Raw genomic sequence first — 21,097 nt, forward strand, 5'->3', positions numbered from 1 at the left:
ACAGCGTACACACAGTACGTGAAGGAAGATGAATAGGGGAAAGAGGAAAAAGTCTCAAGGCGGAGAACCGGAGTACCGAATCATCTGCGAGGGGCATTGCAACCCCGGACATTCTGTTTCAATTACATTCCAAGCTTAACTACGCGCGGCCGGTTCAGGGATGTGCTATTGATAGCTCCACTAGTCAATTCTTGAAGGACATTGCTTCTAGAACAGCTCTGGAAGAGAGTTCCGAGAATAAGACTCGGTTTCGCGGATGCGAGGACCGGAACGGTTTTGGCTCAACCAAGAATCCATCTGGAAATCTTCCGAGCAGACATGTATTGTCTGCTGTAGGAAAACTCAATTTTGTACTTAAATCTACATCTACAAATTTGGGTCCAAAGATGGGAATGTCTGGACAGCAGGGGATACCATCGCCCACTGCAACTTAGCCAGCCGAAGCCAACCTGTGCCGTCGAGGAAATTTATGCTGCCCAGTTCATCTAGTACGCCAATATGACCTGCCATCTTATGAGTAAAAGGAATTGGAGGTTGATTATGCGTTCGAAAAAGTGTAAAGAAGAAAGAGGAATCTAACGATCGTGAAATTTTCCTGCTAAAATAGGAGGGGCACACGTGACCTGCGGTATATCACGTGCCTCTAGCGTTATCTTCTACTTTTTCGATTTTGCTTTTCTCTTTCTCTTCCTTCTCTCACACTCTCAAGAGTGAACGAATCCTTGGAAAAGTGCTTCGATCCTGTAATGTGAGGATCGTCGCACCATTCTTCACAGGACTTCAGTATATTCTATAGCAACACCACATAACCCGCGAGGTGCCATTTAATGGCATCGACGTCTCTTGGGTGATTTTATATCGTTCGTTCGTGGCAGATCAAAACCAAACAGCTTCTAGCAGGGCTGCGTCTACTCCACCCTGGTGCTCAGTCTTCATTGAGCAGCAGGACTATTTTACGACGAACATCCTAGTCAGCATCAATACATCATTTTCTACAAAATTTTTCCAACCTTCAATCGTACTTTTGTATCTCTCTTTTCCTCTGGGAATGGGCTCTGGTTGAGGCTGTTCGGATAAATCTTGCTTTCCTTCCTGCGATCTGCTATCACACTTATTTTACACCTCTGATGAACAACGAGCTGCTCTGCTGACTACAGCTGCCGCCGTTCAAAATTTTCCCGTATGCGCCCGCCCTCCATCTTGAACCCCGCATCATCAACGTACGAAGAGGTCCATCCTCAGGGCCACTGCCTATAATGACCGAGTCGTCGACAGACTACTATCGGGTCCTTGAGCTCCCCTTCTCGAGCAACTCTGCCACCCCCCTCTCGAATTTGCAGATCAAACTCGCCTACCACAAAGCCCTCCTCAAACACCACCCAGACAAAGCCGGCGCTGTCGCAAAACAGTCCGGCCTCACGGGTCCGGCCTCTGCATCATCGAATTTTTACTCCACATCCAAGACTGATCGGCGATCATATACCATCGATGAGATTACCACGGCCTACAAGACACTCTCCGATCCGCAGTTGCGCGCAGAATACGATCGCTCGCTTCGGTTGAACCGCGCAAAGTTTGCGGAGGACACCACCGAGGTTTTTCATACGGGCCTGGAGACAGTAGATCTAGATGACATGGATTATGACGAGGAGGACGGCTCCTGGTATCGTGGCTGTCGATGTGGAGACGAGAGGGGCTTCTCGGTCACAGAAAACCATCTGGAGTCAAGTATGGATCATGGAGAGGTCGTCATCGGATGTGTGGGGTGCAGTCTCTACATGAAGATTCTCTTTGCTGCTGAAGAAGGCTGAAAGGCCAGACTTCTAGATGTCTTATCTTGAAGCACCTACAACACAAATCAGCGTTTCACCAGAGCCTGGTAAACCCACTTGAAGCTGTCGAGAGTGTACAGTGATGTGCCGTGTGCCCGATATGGTCACTCCGGGGTTTTGCAATCCCAGTGTGTCATCGGAACACCATCCAGGACTCGCACAGCCAGTCACAGGCACCTGCGCCCGACAGCCAGTGATACAAAGCCAAGGACGGCATAGCGCTCCGCTCTTGCTCGTAATACTGAGACCAGGCCATGCGCCATTGGATAATCAGCTTGTCTCAACTTGTTCTATATATAGCGCCAGGGCATGTGAGCATGTTTCCTGTCGGTATTCAAGCGGCAGATGAGGTTCTGGCAGTCTGACGACACTACAGCCCATATAATCTATCCGAAATTTGCGAAATTTGGTATTCTATGCTTTCGGCCTCTATATTTGTTTGGCATAATCCGGCATACGAATCTATGTCTCATTTTTTGGTTCACTTCAACAAAACCTTGAAGCGCCTGGGTGACATTTGAACGTCGAATCAGATGGTATATATCATATCGTGAAGAGACGCTACCAGAAATCAAGGTTCTATCGGTCCAAGCTTTCTCATATATCTCTATCTCAATGCAAGTTCTAACACTGTTCGGGATCCATCTTACTCTCAATACGCTTAATAACTCGAGCCGGGTTCCCTGCTGCAAAATGGAAAGGAGGAACGTCCTAAAACAATCAGTAAACCACATTAAAAGCAGTGCAAAGCACCGACTTACCCTTGTAACCACAGAACCCGCCCCGATCGTACATCCCTTCCCAATTCTCACGCCTGCAAGAACCATCACACTTCCCCCAATCCACACATCATCCTCAATATGAATCTCCTTCCCGGCCTCAGGACCCTTCATTCCTTGTCGAATAGCAGGGTCAAGCGGATGAATAGCGCCGTAGAGCGAAACATTCGGCCCGAAGAGGACTCGTTCACCGATGGTGATAAGACAAGTATCCAGAACTAGCAGATTAAAATTGAGGAATGTCCCAGCTCCCACTTTGAAATTGAGGCCATGGTCCACGGAGATGGGGCCATCCACGACAGGATCCGTTTCATCAAAGAGTTCTTCATCTTCTTTGGGATCTGGGTTTACTGGTGGGAGGGGACGAGTATCTCCGATGATGCTTGCGGGGGTTAGCTTGATTCAGTTTGGATGGATGTGAAGGTGGCCGTGACTGGTCGAATCTTACTTTCTCCATAATTCAACCTTTCGTCGTCGGGAGACGTTCCCTGCTGTATTGAACTCATCACATGCCTGCTTGCAGCGTGTTCGGTTGGCCTGGAGGTCTTCGTCCCAAGGCATGTACAGCTCACCGCGGAGCATTTTGGCCCATTCTTTGGAGGAGGTCATTGTGTCGGTGTCTATGCCAGGCTTCGAAGTCAAGCTTGAAGATTTAGAATTCACTGAATTTGAGATGAGATGTGTACTGCTTTCTTATACTTGAGCGTCGGTCGAGCTGTGGCGTTCATGTGGATCCCGCTGCGTTCTGATTTTCCTGATCGGGCAGGTCAGGCAGCAGGTATCGGAGGTTGTTTGCAAAGTATTTGACTTTGGACTGCTGTTGGTCTTCAATCGAGGATAAGTTCGATTGGATTCGATTCTCCGGTGTGTCTAGGTGACTTATTCTACATGAATTTAGACTGCCCAGGTGTGGCACCGAGTTGGGAATGGACCTTAAGGCCCGTCCCTTAAGTACTCTAAGGGCACGGCATTTTCGAGGCATCTTCTTGTGTTCTTGATTCGATCCTGAGATATTGTGCTAAATCTATCTACTGTTTTTACTTTCTATGAGTATCAATACTGAAAGCTTTCAATATTCATGGGTTGTTCCAGAAATTCTAAGGTTGGGTGCTTGCTCTTCGTGTCCAAGTCTGCAATGACTGCTGATATATATATATCGCGATGCGAACGACCTCTGGACGCCGAATGGGATTCGAACGCTAGGCCAGCAACATGAAAATCATTGAAAGAGACAAGTTCACTATCAGAAAGCTTCCCCTCATACCAGAAAAATAAAATAAGCAGAGTGTGGTGCCTCAGGCAGATCGTAGGTGTTGTCCATTAAGCTCTGTTGACCGGAAGATTGATGACATATTGGAGGATCCGGGCAAAACAACTTCGATCTCCTCCCCACCACCTTCACTGCTGAATCACCAAAACACAGTCCTCCACGATGTCGGTCATCAATATATCCTCGAATGAGCAATTTAACACGCTCCTCAACTCCTCCCGCGTCGTCGTCGCCGATTGTAAGTCTCAACACCGCCCCGCACGAGAATCCCTTCCTACCCCCGCCAGCACCGAGCAAACACCAGAACCCTTGACTGACTTTCACCCGTTCCCTGAATAGTCTATGCCGACTGGTGCGGACCATGCAAAGCAATCGCTCCCGTATATGACTCACTGGCTCGCCAGCTGACACGTCCGAACCAAATCACATTCACTAAGATCAATGGTGATCAGCAGAAGGACCTGGCGCAGGCGTATAGCGTGCGAGCGTACGTAACTAAGCCTCTTCCATTCACCCAACCCTACGAATGAAGAATCTACGAGCAAATGAAGGAAACTATCTCTAACTTGTATAATACAGTTACCCTACCTTCATCGTTTTTGAGAACGGCCGCAAGACCCAGACCGTCGCCGGCGCAGACCCCCGCCGCCTAAACGAAGTCATCCAGAAACTCGCTACCGAAGCCACAAAGTCCGACGGCGCAGCAGGCGGCGATGGTGAATCCAGCGGCGGCTGGTTCGGTGCCACCGTGGCCAAGGGCTACTCGGACGTGTCCGACCAAGTCGACGTGAAGGGACTGGAGCTTCTGAACCGGGACAACGAGCGGGGCGAGGCGCGCGTGCTGTTCGAAGGCACCAAGCCATCAGGGATTGCGGGCAAGGGCAAGGGCAAGGCCGAGGGAAAGGCGGATTGGGTGGAGAGTGATACGGATGAGCAGCTTATGCTTTACATCCCGCTCCAGTCAACGCTGAAGGTTCACTCGTTGCATATCACCTCTTTTGCGGTCCCTGATGAGGATGACGACGAGGCACCCATGCGGCCAAAGACTATCAAGCTTTATGTCAACCGCTCGCATGTGCTTGGATTTGACGAGGCAGATGATATCCCGGCCGTGCAGACCGTGGAGATTAAGGAGGAGGACTGGGATGCGAAGACAGGAACTGCTCGGGTTGATTTGCGCTTTGTTAAGTTCCAGAACGTTACCTCGTTGGTCCTGTTCTTCGTGGATGGCGATGGAGACAGCGAAAAGTTGCGTGTTGACCGGGTTCGCATTATTGGCGACTCAGGCGAGAAGCGCTCAATGGGCAAGCTGGAGAAGATTGGCGATGAGCCTGGAGAGTAAACAGTCATGGCAATGCATGCTAGAGTTGGACTCAAGGATTGGAAAAGTTCCAAAAAGTATTGATGTCCATCAGGAAAACGCAAAGGCTAGACTGGATAATGGTATTTTTAATAGCGACCAACAAAGACAATGATAGCATGCGCTACAGAGGAATGCAGAGAAGTATATGCGTATGATCAAATTTTTTTCCTTTTCCATTTTATTTATTATATTGAGCTATATGCGATAATAATTTTAAGGCTATATAAATGGTATGTCCGATCCCAGACCCAAAGGGCCATCAGAAGGTCAGCTTGTGATAAGTGAAGAGAGACCTGTAAAGTGGGAGAAGGGTGCAATTCCGTTCTTCTGTGGCGCAACTGACACCTGGTAACATCACTGAAAGGATGTCCAAGCAACACGGGTAATGTTAGTCGCGCCGCCGCACGAAGAAGGAAAGAGAAAAGAGGAAATGTTGCCGCTGAGAACGAAAATTTATAGCAGAACTCCGGAATAATTGCTCTTCCGCAACCCACAGAATAACCGACAATTATTACATAATCAAGCAAGGACTGCAACTTTTTTTTTTCTGTTTTGTTTTTTTCTTTTCTTTTTTCTTTTCATAAAAATTATTTGGCCTGTGATGAGGATAATGGAATCATATGATAGGAAGAGACTGACTCCTAATGGAGCTTGATCTTAACAGAACCATCCCTGAGGCCTTGTTGATTTTTTGTTAGCTGCTGGAATCAGAATATCAAAATTAGCTTAAAATATGATTTTATCGCCGTGCCAGACAACCTGCAAATTTAAACGGAATTCAAGAAGAACCATAGGCTAGCCGGAAACTGCACCGAGCCAGCAGGATAAATAAGCATAAACACCTGCATACGATGCTCAACCCCTCTCACCTCAAATGCCGCGCGAAAATCGCCGTATCCGTACCCTCTCCACCAAGCCTAGACAGCAACTCGCCAGGAAAACCTTTCAAGCGAAGCGAAGCGACTTGGACCCATTCTTGAGGACCCTGGACGCACAGCTATTCCAAACTCGGCCGAGCACTGAATGGATTTGCAATTTCATCACAGTCTCTGGAACCCGTTCCCCGCGGAATACGGACAATGACGAAATCTTTTCGGTGAAATGAGGATCGTCTCAACCAGACAAATGCAACGAAGACTACATGTGACGACAGGTCTACCAAAAAAAGCGACAGAATCCCTGGGTCAGATGGATCCGAGATATCAATCGCGGGCCGACAAATCCACCTCGAATCCGGCCCGGCTTGAGCATTTTCAACACCGGATGCACACGGATTCGGCGCTCCGGCTTGGACAGATACGCCGCTTCATAACAATAATCTATGACCAATATGCATACTGGAACTCGGCAGTCGTCCGTCGTGCTGGTCACCGTAAGCAGTAAAACCTGCTCCGTAGGCAGGGCTGGATTTTCGCGAATTGCGCCGCGACTCCACTTTAGGTTCGACGATGGTGTCGCATCCTCAGCGGGGACGGAATGGAGACTGGCTTGGAGAATGAAGATGTGCATTTTTCAATTATGGGTCCATCATGCCATAAGAGGCTGTGATCCATACTTCCACACAGTTGTTCCACGGATGAGAAGACTGCTGAAACAAATAAAACTGGCAGTAGTGCCTTTCTGCCAAGGCATGTTGACGCCCATGGCCCTATATTAGATACGCCATACGATTTGTACTGTCTTACTCATGAATTGGATCTTGGTGGGCGATCCCGCATTGCGCACTAGCCCAAGCCATTGGCTAATCGATTCTCGCTCTCGGTAAGCGATTGTGGTGGCGGTTAGAATGAGGATCTCTCGGATGCTCTATTGTTTTGTGGTGAGGGCAGACCCGCATGTACCCGCCCCGACACGAGCGAAAGATTCCGACCAGTGTTCTGATGGCCCCGGCACACGCTGTCTGGTGGTGTATCCACTACATGCAACACGTGTAGAAATCACCATTCGTTGTTTGGAGGAACGTGATCCCTGGGGTGAAGAATGGTGGAGAGGCTTGTAGTGCAGTACGTATAGTAGTAGCCACAGTTAACACTAAGCGTTATTACGGCGTAGCCGACCTTCCAGAAGGGAAAAAGAAGGAAATTTCTTCAGCACTAGCTCGTCTCGCTGTAATTGCCCTCCTTCTAGCGTATCTAGTGGAAAGTGTAAGTAAACGCAAGCGCTAGCCATGAAGGTTTTCGGCTGCCAGGTTTCAGGTCAGTTCCTGCATTTTAGTTTCAGTTGTGGATGCTCTCAATCTAATCGCCACGCTGGATTGCGGGAGTGGATTCCCTTCAGTCTCTGCTATTTGGGGTTCTGGAAAAAACCCCCAAACACCGAGTTAACTCTTATCATTACGTACACTCAAATACCCGCAGGATAAGCGGAGGATCAATTGAGAATTCTATGGATGTTGCAGGAGCCACTTCCTTGGTTTGTGAGCCGTATTGGGAACGAAACTATCTGATAAGAATGGAGTCGGGTCGGCGATCGCGATCGCGCAAGACCCAAAAAACAGAAGTGGCAATATCTCTAGGTGGGCGCACCCTTCGGAGAATTCATCAGCGCACTTTGTTTGGCCTTGCGAACCGATAAGTGGCTAGGGCTGGTATCTTGGAGTTTCCACTGCGGTCGGGAGATGTACAGAAATAAATGGGGACGGAGGTGATACTGATATCGAGTAATGATCTGCTCTGATTTGGTGGTTGAAGGGAAAGGGACCAGTGTCCGTAAGCGGTCGTGCTCCGAACAAGCCATCACCAACCAAGGACTGCGTTGGAGACAGATACACAAGGTTCCTACGCAATGACTTCAAAAAGGACACCGAGTGGCCTGGGGTCCGATAGGGTTTCGGCTGTGAAGCGGGAATCTCGTCATTACACCGGGGACTTGCATAGTGGCTCCAGTAATTGACCCAGAACTAGCTATCGTGCGCGTGGGTTACGGACGGAGCACGATACGGATTTCCGTGGGTGGGGGCAACGGAACAGAGCAGTGTACCTGAGTCAAAAAGTAAAACCCACGGAAGCGGTTCCCAGGATAGCAGTGCGCGGTTCGTGTGGTTCTGCGGGCTGGCCCCCAGGTACAGGTCGCATGTACCATGTTTCGGCTTGATTAGACCTTAAGATGCGGAGATTTACGGCAGAGAGAGAGAACACTGCAGGTTGCCCCATCGTGAGCGAATTTTGGGGACCAACTACGCCATCTTGTTGGCTCGCGTCCTGCATGGGATCGGGAGCACTAATGCACAGTTTCAGGTCCAGGAACGCTTGAGAATCCTTTTGCCACGAGCCAAGTCTTAACTCTGTTTCTGTCCTGTAATCTCCGCATTTTTAGGACCCTCTATAACCTTGCCGTCAATTATTGTGAACAGACTCTGGAAGCGCGGAAAAGAGTTTCAAGGTGGTGTGATTTGTGGTCCACCGCGGATCTCGAAACTGGAACCAGTGGGGGGAAGATAAGCCCAACTATTCCCAAATAGATCAATGAAGCTTTCATCCGCGCAAAAGCAAAATAAATAAATAACCAATTCCAAAAACTCTGTGTGCCTGAAGATTGCGATTTTTTGCGGGGAGTCCCAAACTAGTTGGAATAGTGGGAAGTAACAAAGTCGAGAAACTTCGATTGGTCTAGCAGGGTAAATCCCGAGGAACCAGTCTTAGTTCAATCCACTCGTTTCCCCGTGCGGAAGGAATGTTTGGTTGCGATAGACAGCAGATCTTACCGGAAGAATCCTTTCCTCTGTCCACGTTCCTGTCCGCCACAATGGCACCGGGGAGGAGGTCAAAGTGTAGGTTTTACTCCGTCAATAATGCGGTATCACCTTAGGGCACATGTTGGCTCGACCACTCAGGGAAAAAAGTTGCAAGTTAGAAGCGATAGTAGGATACCAGGGTGATCATAGCTCTTCTGTACCAAATGCACACCTGGGACTAAATGCCCAATTGGGCATGGTGTCGGGTGCAAGAGCCAGTCTCACCCAAGGTTCACTTCGAAGAGAGTTTGGGCGATCGACTTTGCTAATCTTCTTAGAGTCCGGAGTACGATAGAATACCGAATACCGAGGGCTGGTTGGGTCGTACACGTGCGGGCTATCTCAAGCTTTGTGTGGTTGGTTAGGGCTTCGGAAGTGGCCGTCAATTATTTGGCCCCCCGGTATTCACGCGTACCTGGTACAGAATATAACAGACCCAAAGGATGAACAAAGAAATCCCCGATTGGGTAAAAGCTATTGTGTATCTTAGGCCCGGTGTGCTCTCCAGTCCCATGGAACACTGTCCGCGAACTTGGTTTTAGCCGAGAACTCGTGTCGTATCCCCGCATTTATTTTGGGTTCAGATACAACTCTGTTCCATTTTAATTTGGGATTCCAACACATGTTCGGTGGTGAAACTGTACCCGAGTTGCCACCGTTAGCCGAGTAGGGAGACGGCTTTTCCGGAGAGCGTCCTGAGCGCAACGCCAAACCTTCGAAGGATTTCACTAGAGACCGTTGCAATAGATTGAGATCTAGCGCCCGCCCAGGTGGTAGCCGGGGAAGAACACCTTCCCATTCGAATTAATACCGCAGTGGCAATTCGGGGCGTTTGGTGGAGGCTCATTCATTTAATGCAAGACATGTCTAATGACCGTTGACGGGTGACTGTAAGCTGATGTTCCAAGATAATTAAATCTCATTCTAACTACGATCTTATGATTTTGGTGTAAAAGTGATATAGATGTTCTACTGACACATTGCCTAATCTGGACAGACATGCGTCTGTCTTGGTATGACATGTTAGTTTCACCGCAGGCCTGGGCCCCGATCCCCTAAAAGTTTGCTATAATCCTTCCGGCTTAGTAGATGTGCTACAAAGGTACTTTTGTCATGTCCACACGAGGCCTTCACACCGCTACAGAGTCCCCTGCGTAGAGAATTAGGAATAGATGGAGGGTCTCGAATTTTCGGGCGTGGGGCGGCCAGCCAAGACCCCGGCGTGCGCTAGTGCCATTTGGAGCTTGAAAACGCGTGTTCCGTCGAAGCCACTAGCAATGGGTTGACTTGGTGTTTCAGATTCCAACCTTACTAGGATGCGGGAAGGTCCGACCGAAATTACCATTCTAAAAAAGAAAATCTTCTCTATTAGAGCTTCCGGGAGTATCAGTGGCTGGTATTCTACCTCTCCACAGTTTTATGGGATTCGAAGGATTTCCATTCCAATTTTCTTGCGAATGAGAGCGCGCACATGGGTCCCAGGTTCCTGTTAATTGGGAGATCTGCAGACTGTCAAAAAGTAAATGGGCCATGCACGCCATCGTCACGGTTTCCCGATAAAGTACGAAATACGGAGAGTACGAAGCAGAGTCGGGACTAGTTACTCTTTTTTGGTTAGCAGTGGTGGGAAAGTTCAGTAAAGTCGAAGTTTAGAATCCATATTGTCAACCTTAACTGCGAACATGAAGAAATTCGGCAAGTCCAGCGCGTGCATGGTTGCGTTGCTAGCCGTTCTGTTTCGGACGCTCACCCGGCCGGACCAACTTAAGATAGGGATGCGTGCATTGGAGGATAACGGGCGATAGCATGACCCAGTTACTCCCGAGGCGGAACCTTGGGCGAGATATTATTGCATGATCATAAAAAATGATATACAATTCCGGGTACTCCGTATACAGCACTCCACCATATCTAAAACGTTCGGTTTTTCATATCGGTGGCACCACTGTATAGTAGGACCTGCAGCGAACTACGACCGTTATTGCTCAGATTGGTGCAAGGATGTCGGCGGATGGCCGGATGTTGTACTCCGTATGAAAGAAAATGGCGAAGAACATACGTATAGCAAAGCTATTCCTGGGAAGAGTAGCCACTCAGAGATCCACATGGCTGTTTATTTTTCTTTCTTTTCGTAATCGCGACAATGCGAGTTTTTGATTCGAGCAAATGCAAATAAATACATCATTTCGAATAATTGGCGTCAATCATACGGGTGATCAGTCCAGACGACGAGTCCTACGGGTCTCGGTGGCGTTGCTCTTGGTCATTCTTGCATAAGCCCCAAAGCTTTCGACGACGGGGATCATTTTGAAACGCGATGTGCGCTTCCGTTGGACCCTTGCGCCAACGCTGTCCGACACATCAACCCTCAAGGTCCGACCGATCCCCGTTACAACGGTTTTTGCCTAGACTTGACAGGTCAAGTAATTTGATATATGATGCCTCGAACAAATTAGACTTTTCTTCAATACTTTCCCCTCTCTACATATGTGTGCATCCCACTATCAATCTCTCCAAGGCTGTACAGTTACAAGCATGAGATGATCGCCAACGGTTTCTCGCATCCCAAACCCCGAGAGCCCCATCCTCTTCCACTATGAGTATTTGATTCGTCGGGGAAAGATGTCCCCAGTTGTAATTACGTGAATCATTCATAATATATAGCTCCGTTTTTTTTTTCTCTTTCTTCCAATGGGTACAGGCATCTTGCTTCTTCGGCTATGAACACTAACTGTAAAAAATTAATTTGAAAGGGGATCCTCGGTCTAAGACTTCCACTATTGACAGACCGCTATCTGCGAGGCAAAAAGCATTGAAGCATAGGAGCTCCAAGCTCACCCGTGTTATCCCCGAATGTCCACAAAGAAGCTCCATTCGCGGGCATTTGAGTCGCTCGGCTGTTCAGGAGGACCTTCCGCGACATTTTTCTTTGGGGCTAGGAGCCGCCCGTCCGCCGGCGCGGGTGCGCTATCTCCAGTTTTTCTTTTTCTTGCTCCACCGGGCAATCCAGACTGTCCGCACATTTGTTGCGATATAGCCACATGCATGGCTCTTCCCGTTCCTGGCTCGAGGTAGCTTATAGCTACATTTACATTAGTGTATGTTATGTAATTTTTTTTTAACTTGCCTGCCGTGCCATGAGGTCAATCCAAGGTCAAGATTGGCACCGGTGAGTTTTACCTTACGTGGGGGTTATCTTTATCTGGATGCACGATATCGGTTCAATAGCGTTGGAGTAGTCAATTTCATTTCCTTTAATTTTTCATTTTTTGCCTGATATTGGCTGCCCCGTGGTTGAGAAGGAATTTACTGTCTGTGCGACAACGGTGGCGGCCAAGGCAGCGGCGATAGCCCAATTCTCGCATGCAATCAATAGTAGCAAAGCCAAAATTGGCGAAATTTTGAGTGCCCAAATCGATTCATATCAAAGGCAAGAACTAGGTTAAATAATTGCTCATGTGGCAATTAGCTAAAATTATGATCACAACTTTATTTTCTTGTACAGTGCATATGTGGTGTGCCTTGTGCAGCGAGAAGTTAGGTGTTCGTAATGCGGAGATAACCTCCCCCTCCGACGCAAGGCCGGTTCTCACTAAACTCACTAAATGCCTAGCTCAGGTTCATTGGATTTCTCGAAGAAGGATTGACAGCCTTCCATGCATGGCTCTATTACCCTATCGCTTGGGGGATAATATATCCCCAGCTAATCCACGGGGCTACTTCTCCATGAGGGTGGACCGCACGTCCAAGTGGAGTGGGCGATCAAGCCGAATAGAATTGGCTTAACTGTGTACGGGAGTATCATCTCCAATTTCCCACTTTCACGGCGTGATTTCCCACTTGGATGGATGATAAGCTGTGATTGGTGGCGGAAGATGAGGGAATCCCGTCCGCCGACACATTTGTCCGTGCTGGGGATAGCGGCAGCCAATATGTGGAGCGCGCTATGTTTAGAAGCGGCCAATGGTGCCAGGTTGATGCACACTTCGGACGGGCCCCCGAAGGAAATGATGGGCAACTCGATGCCTTTTGGTTCTGGACTCGAGGGCGTGCATGCAGTGAGTGGTTTGGTTTGACGAGTGATTGTAGATGTCTTTTTTTTCTTTGTCTATTGGTATTCTATTTCCCATTTTTCTTTTTTTTTTTTTTTAGTAGAAGAATGTTTGTTTACTTTTCTTATGTGGGTAACTTGGGGAGCTGGTGTGGAAATACCCAAACTTCTGGCAAACTTAACCCACGACTCAAAAACAGAACAAATAATGTCTTGTGCCACAACCTTTTGCGTAACCTACGTAGAGATTGACACCGGACCTTGCTTGCGTGGCGCTGCGTGCAGGTGGCAGTAAGAAAAGGTGACGAGGAAGTTTTGATGTATCGGATTTTCTATGCTTGATGGATCACAGTTGTGCGTTCCCCGGATCTACCGATCAGAAGGTCAAGTGCCATCACACTGCAATTGGAACACATCACTTGGCGAGTACCTAGGCCAATCATTATCACAAGCTCTAGCAAAACTCAAAGTATTACGCAGAATCGGAACAGGTCCAGCTATAGTCTATACACACTACTGTAGGCGCGATGTCATGAAATGCATGAGCGTGGGGACCCTGGAGGTTCTCACCCAATGGGTGGACTTGGGGCATTGGGAACTATCTCTCCGGTCGCCACGCTGATTTGTGAACAAAGACTGCATTTCGAGCCTTGCTGATGTCCATGATGCAGCCAATAAAAGCAGTAAGCCTCGTTGTGGTTCTTTCTCGGCTGTGCCTCCACAGTCTTGTTCCTGCAGTAGGCCGCGCAACTTGACAACATCACAGGTGGATATTTCTGGATATGCTGATGCTTTTTTTGCCTCTTAATATTTAATCCTGGATATGTTGAACCCTTACAGCTGAACAGAACGGCTGAGTTCCAATACGTGGATGGAAAACCCCTCCCCATAGACGATATTATAGAATTTTGGATAAAATCGTACTCCGTTAGGAATATGGATTCCTGGGCTGGAAGTGACGCTTCTCGGCCATCACACTGCACCGAGGAGCCCTTCCGTTGTACTTTTGGCTGGCCATGTGAAACTGACCAAGGTGGAACAGATGCGCCATTGGGAATGAGCCAATACCGGCGGTTTCACGATTTGGTCGCACGCTGGTTGCCACCGTTGATAGTCTTGATCGGCAAGAGATGAGCGATGAGGCCTCATCTTCATGCAGGCGACGAGAATGGCTGAACCCATTTGGGCATTGATAAACCTCCCTTTTGGCACTGTACTCTGTATGCTCCGAAAAGAAGGTTTCCACATGATGATCGCATTAGTCGAAGTACCGGGGGGAAATGGGCCTCCGAGGTGATTCAGATTGTCGATCGCGGTGCATGCCCTGGAAGCCAAATGACGAAGACGGGACACGCGTGGGGCTAAGCAGTCCCAAATTCCTTCGGGACACGACCATTGGTGTGGTGTTATGAGTGGAACCGCCTCTGCCTGATAAGAGGTGCAAACTGATTGCCGCTGTCACCATCTTGGATCCAATCGTCGTGCACCTCGTGGCCACACCACGCCATCCCATTATTTTTGGCTTGACCGTGGTGTGCCTGACAGGATGGTTCTCTGCAAATAATGTGCGAGGGCCAGTAGGTACAGGAGGGTAGAGCGGCTAGGGAGAATGGTTATTTGTTCTGATATTGCTTATTGCTCGTTATCTTTGATCTACTTCTTTGTCCAGTCAGTATAGTCGATAATGCCCTCCTCTAGTCATTCGGTGAATTTAAATCAGCACAGCCTCTCTCCGCATTCCAGCGCGTAACACCACTCGTGCTCCGACTCCACTCATCCTTTTGGGCGCTCCGACCGATGTGGGTTCCCACAGGATGCGGGCCAGCGTCCGTCCCTTTGGGTAAGTACGCCCCACTGGTACAGAGTTACACGCTGCCAATCCCGCCCCAGACTGATACCATTTTATTTTCATTTTAATTCCCTTTTTCATTTTCAAAAAATCAAAAAATACCGTAAAAATAAATCCCCTCAACATCCCATAATTAAAATCAAATAAAGGTCTTGCCCCACTCAGTTCTGCTTCTATGTACCCGGCAAAAGTAGAAGAGCAGATCACTCATTTAACCCACCGCTGCTGCTCTCCCTTTTTTCCCTTCCTTTCTGTCCATATCGTGTCTCTCTTTATTTTATTTTTTTGATTTGGGATTTTTATTTCTTTTTTTCTTCTTATTTCTTTCCTTATTCCCACTAGTCCTTGTCTCGACTGTTTTGGGTTTGGGACGGTTTATAGCAACTTATTTGGACTACACCTTCCCTTGTCTCCTCCGGTTTCCTATCTAACAGGATCCTGTCCTTCTTTTGAACACTACTACACCTAATTCTCGTGTCCTCATCCCGTTCATTCTTTTTACATACCGTGAAAAGGACACTCGATCAATTACTCTCTCAACAACTTACTCTACCTAATACTTTCTTGGAATACAACTTGGTTGCATTCCTATACACACAGGTATGGTTATCCTATATGGAATTGGGAATTCAATTGGGAAAGAGTCTATCGCTGACCACAATTGGCAAGAACAGCCTTTTACAATGGACTCAACATACACAGTGACACCGACTCCGGTGCATGGACAACCTTCGTTTGCATACTACGATAACTCAACACAGCAACAAGGACACTACACCAGCCAGCCTTCAGACATGTCGTGGTATGGACAGACACAGTACGCGAACCGAGGGATGGAGCAACCAATCTACCAGGCTCCGGCCATGAACATGCACCAGATGGCCACCACCAATGCCTTCCGCGGGGCCACCATGAGCATGACTCCAATCGCCTCGCCTCAGCCTTCCCAGATGAAGCCCTCCATTATCGTGCAACAAGGCTCTCCAGCTTTGATGCCTTTGGATACCCGCTTCTTGAGCCACGACATGTATGGCTTCCCATCTACGCCACCACTGTCTTCCTCTGGTAGCTCCATCAGCAGCCCCCCGTCCGCCCATGGAACTCTGCACACCCCGATCCACGAGAGCTTCTTTGGCTTTGACAAGGTGGAGGGCGTCAAGGAGGGGTGCGAGACCGATGTGCACACTGAGCTTCTGGCCAATCACGACTGGACACGCACTGATTCGCCTCCGATGACACCTGGTAAGTGATCGACCGACTTGAGATGTCAAAAATTTAGTTGCATATATGCATATGGCTTAAGTGTCATATGCAAGGGGTATCGAAAATATGATAGATGCTAATCTTGGAAATAGTGTTCATCCACCCGCCATCACTTACTGCAAGCCACTCGGATCTGCTCTCCGCCCACTCTTGCCCCTCGCTTTCCCCCTCTCCCTCTCCCGTCCCCACCGACATTCTCTCCCAATCCCAGACCTTGACTGCTGAGCACCCTGGTGCCTCTTTCTGTGATCCACGTCAGCTTACAGTCGAGCCTTCGGTGAATGTGCACACCCACCAGGATCTTCCTCCCCTGCCGACCCTCTCCTGCGAAGAGGAGGAGCCTCGTGCCGTCGTGGGCAGTGCATCTGTGACACTCCCCGTCAACGAGAACCCGTCTCCCTCTTACACTTCGTCGACCGAGGACCCTCTGAGCTCCCTGCCGACCTTTGACAGCTTTTCGGACCTCGACTCGGATGATGAGATCAACCGCCTGGTGGAGTTCCACCCGGCCGCCAATGCCGTCTACTTGGGTGACAAGCGCCAGCGGATGAACCAGTACCTGGCCGAAGATGATGGATTCCTCAGCGAGCACAGCATTGAGGACTCGGACGACAGCGAGACTTTCGTGCTTCCTTCTGGTCTTCCGTCTTTCGACTGGACTGAGTCGACACAGTCGGCCCAGTCCGAGGCCGATGAGGAAGAGCCTAAGACCAAGAAGCGCAGCAACCGCAAGTCCGCCCGCAAGAATGTCCAGATCGATGACGAGGTTGAGCACATGTCCGCGGCCCACTCTCACTCCCCGGGAGCCGACAGCTGTTGCACCGACTCGGAGCCTGCACCTGTGTCGGTCAACCGTCGCGGTCGCAAGCAGTCTCTGACCGAGGACCCCTCCAAGACCTTCGTCTGCACTCTCTGCTCTCGTCGCTTCCGTCGCCAGGAGCACCTCAAGCGCCACTACCGCTCGCTGCACACTCAGGATAAGCCCTTCGAGTGCAACGAGTGTGGCAAGAAGTTCTCCCGCAGTGATAACCTGGCTCAGCACGCCCGAACCCACGGTGCAGGATCCATGGTCATGGGCGTCTTGGACTCGAGTGAGGCCATGTCGTACGATGACCAACACGATGCCGGTGCCTTAGGCGCTGTCATGTATGAGTCTCAATCTGGTCCCGAGGCCAGCCCTGACCGGCGATCAGTCAAGAAGCGCAAGCGTGACTTGGCGTAAGTTTCTGATCTTGGGCTTTGATGATTTTTCATGAGACCAGGAGCTTCCTACTGCATTTATAATAACATACATTCGGTCTGGGTTTTTTCAAGGAAGCTCAATCGTGTCTTCATTGGGTTTGGCGTCCGCGGGCATTTACACTGGTGTCGGAAATATGGTCATCGGTGTATGACACCTATTTGGTTCTTTGCATCTCTTTATCGGAATCGGGGATAAACACGCCCGAGGGCTGTTTTTGGAGAATTTCTTTCTACTCATGGGCGTTCGGAATCCATGAAAGGGGAAAGAAAAAAGAACCAAAATAGATGGCATCCTGTCCCTTCGGAAAAGGTGGCAGGATCTGGTGTTCGATTTCCTTTGTCATTTCCTTTGTCGTTTTCCTTCTCTCTTTCACCACCTGAACCAACACGAAAACAACGTTGGCAGACTCTCATCCCCCCTGGGCCTTTGACTGGTTCTTCAAAACTTGCCCCCTTTTCATCCTTTTACACCCCCTTCTCTTCGCTTCCGTTTCGTTCATCTGTTCATTGTTTTATTTCGATGTAATATCTTTTCGAGCTTTTGTTTTTGATTCCTGTGCTGGTCACATTCGTGTATAAGTTAATTTGGCCGCCTTTTTTTTCTTGTCATCATCCCCCCATTTTCATACCCCTTCTTGTATTGCATTTGCCCTTTTGTGTTGGTCTCAGGTCATCTTCATCCGGTGTGGATTTAGCAACATCAAATTACAAGCATAATTCTCTCTATATTGACTTGCATCATGTAAACTGTATTCCAGTACTTTGCATTCTATGGCTAGTGCCCATGTGAATATCTTTGTCTTAGTAGTTGGACAAAATACGCCCATATATTTGTCGGCAACTGGTCTGCGTAGATTGTGGCTTATCACACTATCGATAAGAGACAAGGTGGGGAGAACCAAAAAAACCCCCATGCATCACATTGACCAGCACAGCTCAAGCTAAAGGGATTGAACCTTGGAAAAAATAAAGTATTCCTCAATCCCTAAAATCAATCACAAAATGCCACCCCAATCATCTCAAGGCCTGAACGTCATCGCCCTAATCTCAGGCGGAAAAGACTCCCTCTACTCCATCCTGCACTGCATCCGCAACGGCCACAACGTCGTCGCATTAGCAAACCTGCACCCAGAGTTGAGACAAAATACCCAATCCACCGAAAATGACGACGAAGAAGCCGATATTGACAGCTTCATGTACCAAACAATCGGTCACAGCGTGATTCCTCTATATGAATCCGCACTGGGCATCCCACTTTACCGTGCCGCCATCACCGGTGGGGCTGTCGATACTTCAAGAGTGTACCGACACGATGCCGCTGATCAAGCTGCTGAAAGTGGCTCCGGCTCAGATACAACTATTGAAGACGAGACCGAGTCTCTTGTCCCACTCTTACGCCGGGTTATGAAGGCTCACCCGGAAGCGAATGCTGTTTCGGCTGGTGCTATTCTGTCTACATACCAGCGGACGAGAATTGAGAATATTGCTGGCAGACTAGGTCTTGTCCCACTCGCTTGGCTGTGGATGTATCCCTCGCTCCCGGCACCTGTAGAGCGGGATGCTGATCCTCTAGCTGTGAGTGAGGCGGGCTTACTTGAGGATATGGCAGCGGTGGGGTGCGATGCTAGAATGATCAAGGTTGCGTCGGGTGGTCTGGATGATGGATATCTATGGGAGAATGTTTCTGGATCTGGGAATTCCGGGCGTGTGTTGCGGAGACGGATGACAAGGGCGATGGGGAGGTTTGCGGCGGCGGAGGATATTAAGGGAGCGGTTTTGGGTGAGGGGGGTGAATATGAGACTTTGGCGCTGGACGGACCTTCTTTCCTTTGGAAGAGTAGGATTGAGGTTGAGGGACGCGATGTTGGGAGTGGAGAGGGTGGTGTTGGTTATTTGAAGTTGAAGGGAGCGAGGTGCGTTCCTAAATTGGCGGAGGAGGAGAACAAGTATGAGCCCAGTGATGTGAGGAGGCCTGCTTTGTTGGATGCGCAATTTACTACTGCGCTGAAAGATGTCTCTGCTGCATCGATTGAGCTAGCGCCAGCGGACACAGACTTGACATCGAGCAAAAATGCGTTGCCAGCACCTGCCTGGTCTATCTGCGAGCCAAATAGCTATCGATCTGCATCGACATGGACGATCGCCAATTTAATAGCTCCAGAAGCTGGCCCTGATGCTGGTGACCAAATGAGAGCAATTGTCGACAAAGTGCAGCTTTTGATGAAGGCGTTTACTTCTGATTCGGGAACACGCTCGACAGAAGACATCATCTTTGCTACCGTGCTGCTGCGCTCAATGGCAGACTTCGCCCTTATGAATAATGTTTACGTTTCGCTATTCAAGAAGCCCAACCCCCCTGCCCGAGCTACCGTGGCCTGTGGTGATTCACTCCCATCCAATGTGAAGGTGATGGTTTCCTTTGTGGTGGACCTGGGAGCACGCAACCGGCGTCAGGGTCTGCATGTTCAATCGCGGTCATACTGGGCGCCAGCCAATATCGGCCCTTATTCACAAGCCATGTCTATTCCTCTACATGACGAGAGCAGAGTGGTCTACATTGCTGGCCAAATTCCTCTTGAACCGGCTTCGATGGAGGTAGCCACGGAAGGAAAGTCGTGGCTGGAGGATTACCGTCTACGGGCCGTACTTGCTCTCCAGCACCTGTGGCGTATTGGCGAAGCAATGGAGGTGGACTGGTGGTTGGGTGCTGTTGCGTTTTTGACGGGTGGAGAGCACATTCAGACTCAAGCCCAGGTGGCATGGCATCTCTGGAAGAAAATGCATACACAACCTGTTGATGCGGAAGATGAAGACTCAGATGAGGGCCCGCAACTTGACGCATGGGATATAAAGTATGGAGGTCGGGCGGGCGAGCTTGTTCCTGAAACCACTTCCGCTACCTTGCCCAAATTCTCTGTTCTCGACGATGACACATATACTATCTCGCCATTCCTTGCCGTTGAAGTTGATGAACTTCCTCGTGGCAGTGATATCGAATGGCAGGGCCTTGGTAGCCGTTGTCAACAAGCCAAAATGGAGAGCAGCCACGACTCAGTCTCTGCGACTATAGATGGCAGATACAGCTATCTTTGCCAGGAGATTGCCAACGACGAATCCTTGGGCTCGCTTGAAGATAGACTGCGCTCGGTTATTAGTATGCACTGTCAGACCCAAGATCTCTCCCAGGCAGTTCTGTACACCACAGATCCCGTGGCTGAGGATCTCTGGCTAGGCCAGGTAGTCCCTTGCAGGTCCATCTGGGGCCGGGAAGGGCGACCATTGAAAGCTGCAGTGGCTGTACAGAAAGAGCATGGCTCTGTTTGATTTGCAGCAACTTTGCAGACACATTTTAAATTACGGGAATGATGAACGAACTAGAACTCAATATGAACCTTGGCAAGCATTTAATAGTGCGCGTGCGCCGAGCTTCTGATGTACAAAATGTATTAAAAAGGATACCCACGATAAAGAAACACACTTGTTTGAGGTCAACGAGGAGTTCTCTCAGCCTCGTTGGCATGTAACAGGTAGCATGATCGATGAAACATAGGACATGCTGATAGAAGAGTCGTAAGGTTCATCCTGGGCAAGTGGTGGCTAATGCCCTTGGGTACCGCGGGATGTAACGTCCACTCTTTCAGGTATTGCCCGGTTGCGAAAGAATAATTTAGTTTGATTGGTAAAAGCGAAGCGACATGCCAGTCATTACATGTCC

The 21,097-nt window shown here is 49.2% G+C and overlaps 5 protein-coding genes across 5 annotated transcripts; 4 read left to right on the top strand and 1 right to left on the bottom strand.

The window, feature by feature from the left end:
- Positions 1–1,256: 1,256 nt before the first annotated feature.
- On the top strand, positions 1,257–1,811 carry N7503_009665 (diphthamide biosynthesis protein 4; the record flags this gene model as incomplete). Its single annotated transcript, XM_057069211.1, has 1 exon — positions 1,257–1,811. The coding sequence occupies one exon, from the start codon at positions 1,257–1,259 to the stop codon at positions 1,809–1,811; it is 555 nt and encodes a 184-aa protein (XP_056915822.1).
- A 645-nt stretch (positions 1,812–2,456) lies between these two features.
- Positions 2,457–3,220, bottom strand: N7503_009666 (sugar O-acetyltransferase; the record flags this gene model as incomplete). Its single annotated transcript, XM_057069212.1, has 3 exons — positions 2,457–2,543; positions 2,594–2,993; positions 3,060–3,220. 3 exons carry the CDS (start codon positions 3,218–3,220, stop codon positions 2,457–2,459), a joined length of 648 nt encoding a protein of 215 aa, XP_056915823.1.
- An 823-nt stretch (positions 3,221–4,043) lies between these two features.
- On the top strand, positions 4,044–5,223 carry N7503_009667 (thioredoxin-like protein 1; the record flags this gene model as incomplete). Its single annotated transcript, XM_057069213.1, has 3 exons — positions 4,044–4,119; positions 4,221–4,368; positions 4,461–5,223. The coding sequence occupies 3 exons, from the start codon at positions 4,044–4,046 to the stop codon at positions 5,221–5,223; spliced, it is 987 nt and encodes a 328-aa protein (XP_056915824.1).
- A 9,619-nt stretch (positions 5,224–14,842) lies between these two features.
- On the top strand, positions 14,843–17,362 carry sebA (putative C2H2 transcription factor (Seb1); the record flags this gene model as incomplete). The annotated part of the gene is made up of 4 exons (XM_057069214.1): positions 14,843–14,868; positions 15,393–15,477; positions 15,552–16,119; positions 16,233–17,362. 4 exons carry the CDS (start codon positions 14,843–14,845, stop codon positions 17,360–17,362), a joined length of 1,809 nt encoding a protein of 602 aa, XP_056915825.1.
- Positions 17,363–18,384: 1,022 nt separating this feature from the next.
- On the top strand, positions 18,385–20,706 carry N7503_009669 (diphthine--ammonia ligase family protein; the record flags this gene model as incomplete). The annotated part of the gene is made up of 1 exon (XM_057069215.1): positions 18,385–20,706. One exon carries the CDS (start codon positions 18,385–18,387, stop codon positions 20,704–20,706), a length of 2,322 nt encoding a protein of 773 aa, XP_056915826.1.
- Between the last annotated feature and the right edge of the window lie 391 nt (positions 20,707–21,097).

Source organism: Penicillium pulvis, assembly GCF_028828015.1.
Source record: "Penicillium pulvis strain IBT 33274 chromosome Unknown scaffold_8_segment0_segment0, whole genome shotgun sequence".
Taxonomy (NCBI): Eukaryota; Fungi; Ascomycota; class Eurotiomycetes; order Eurotiales; family Aspergillaceae; genus Penicillium; species Penicillium pulvis.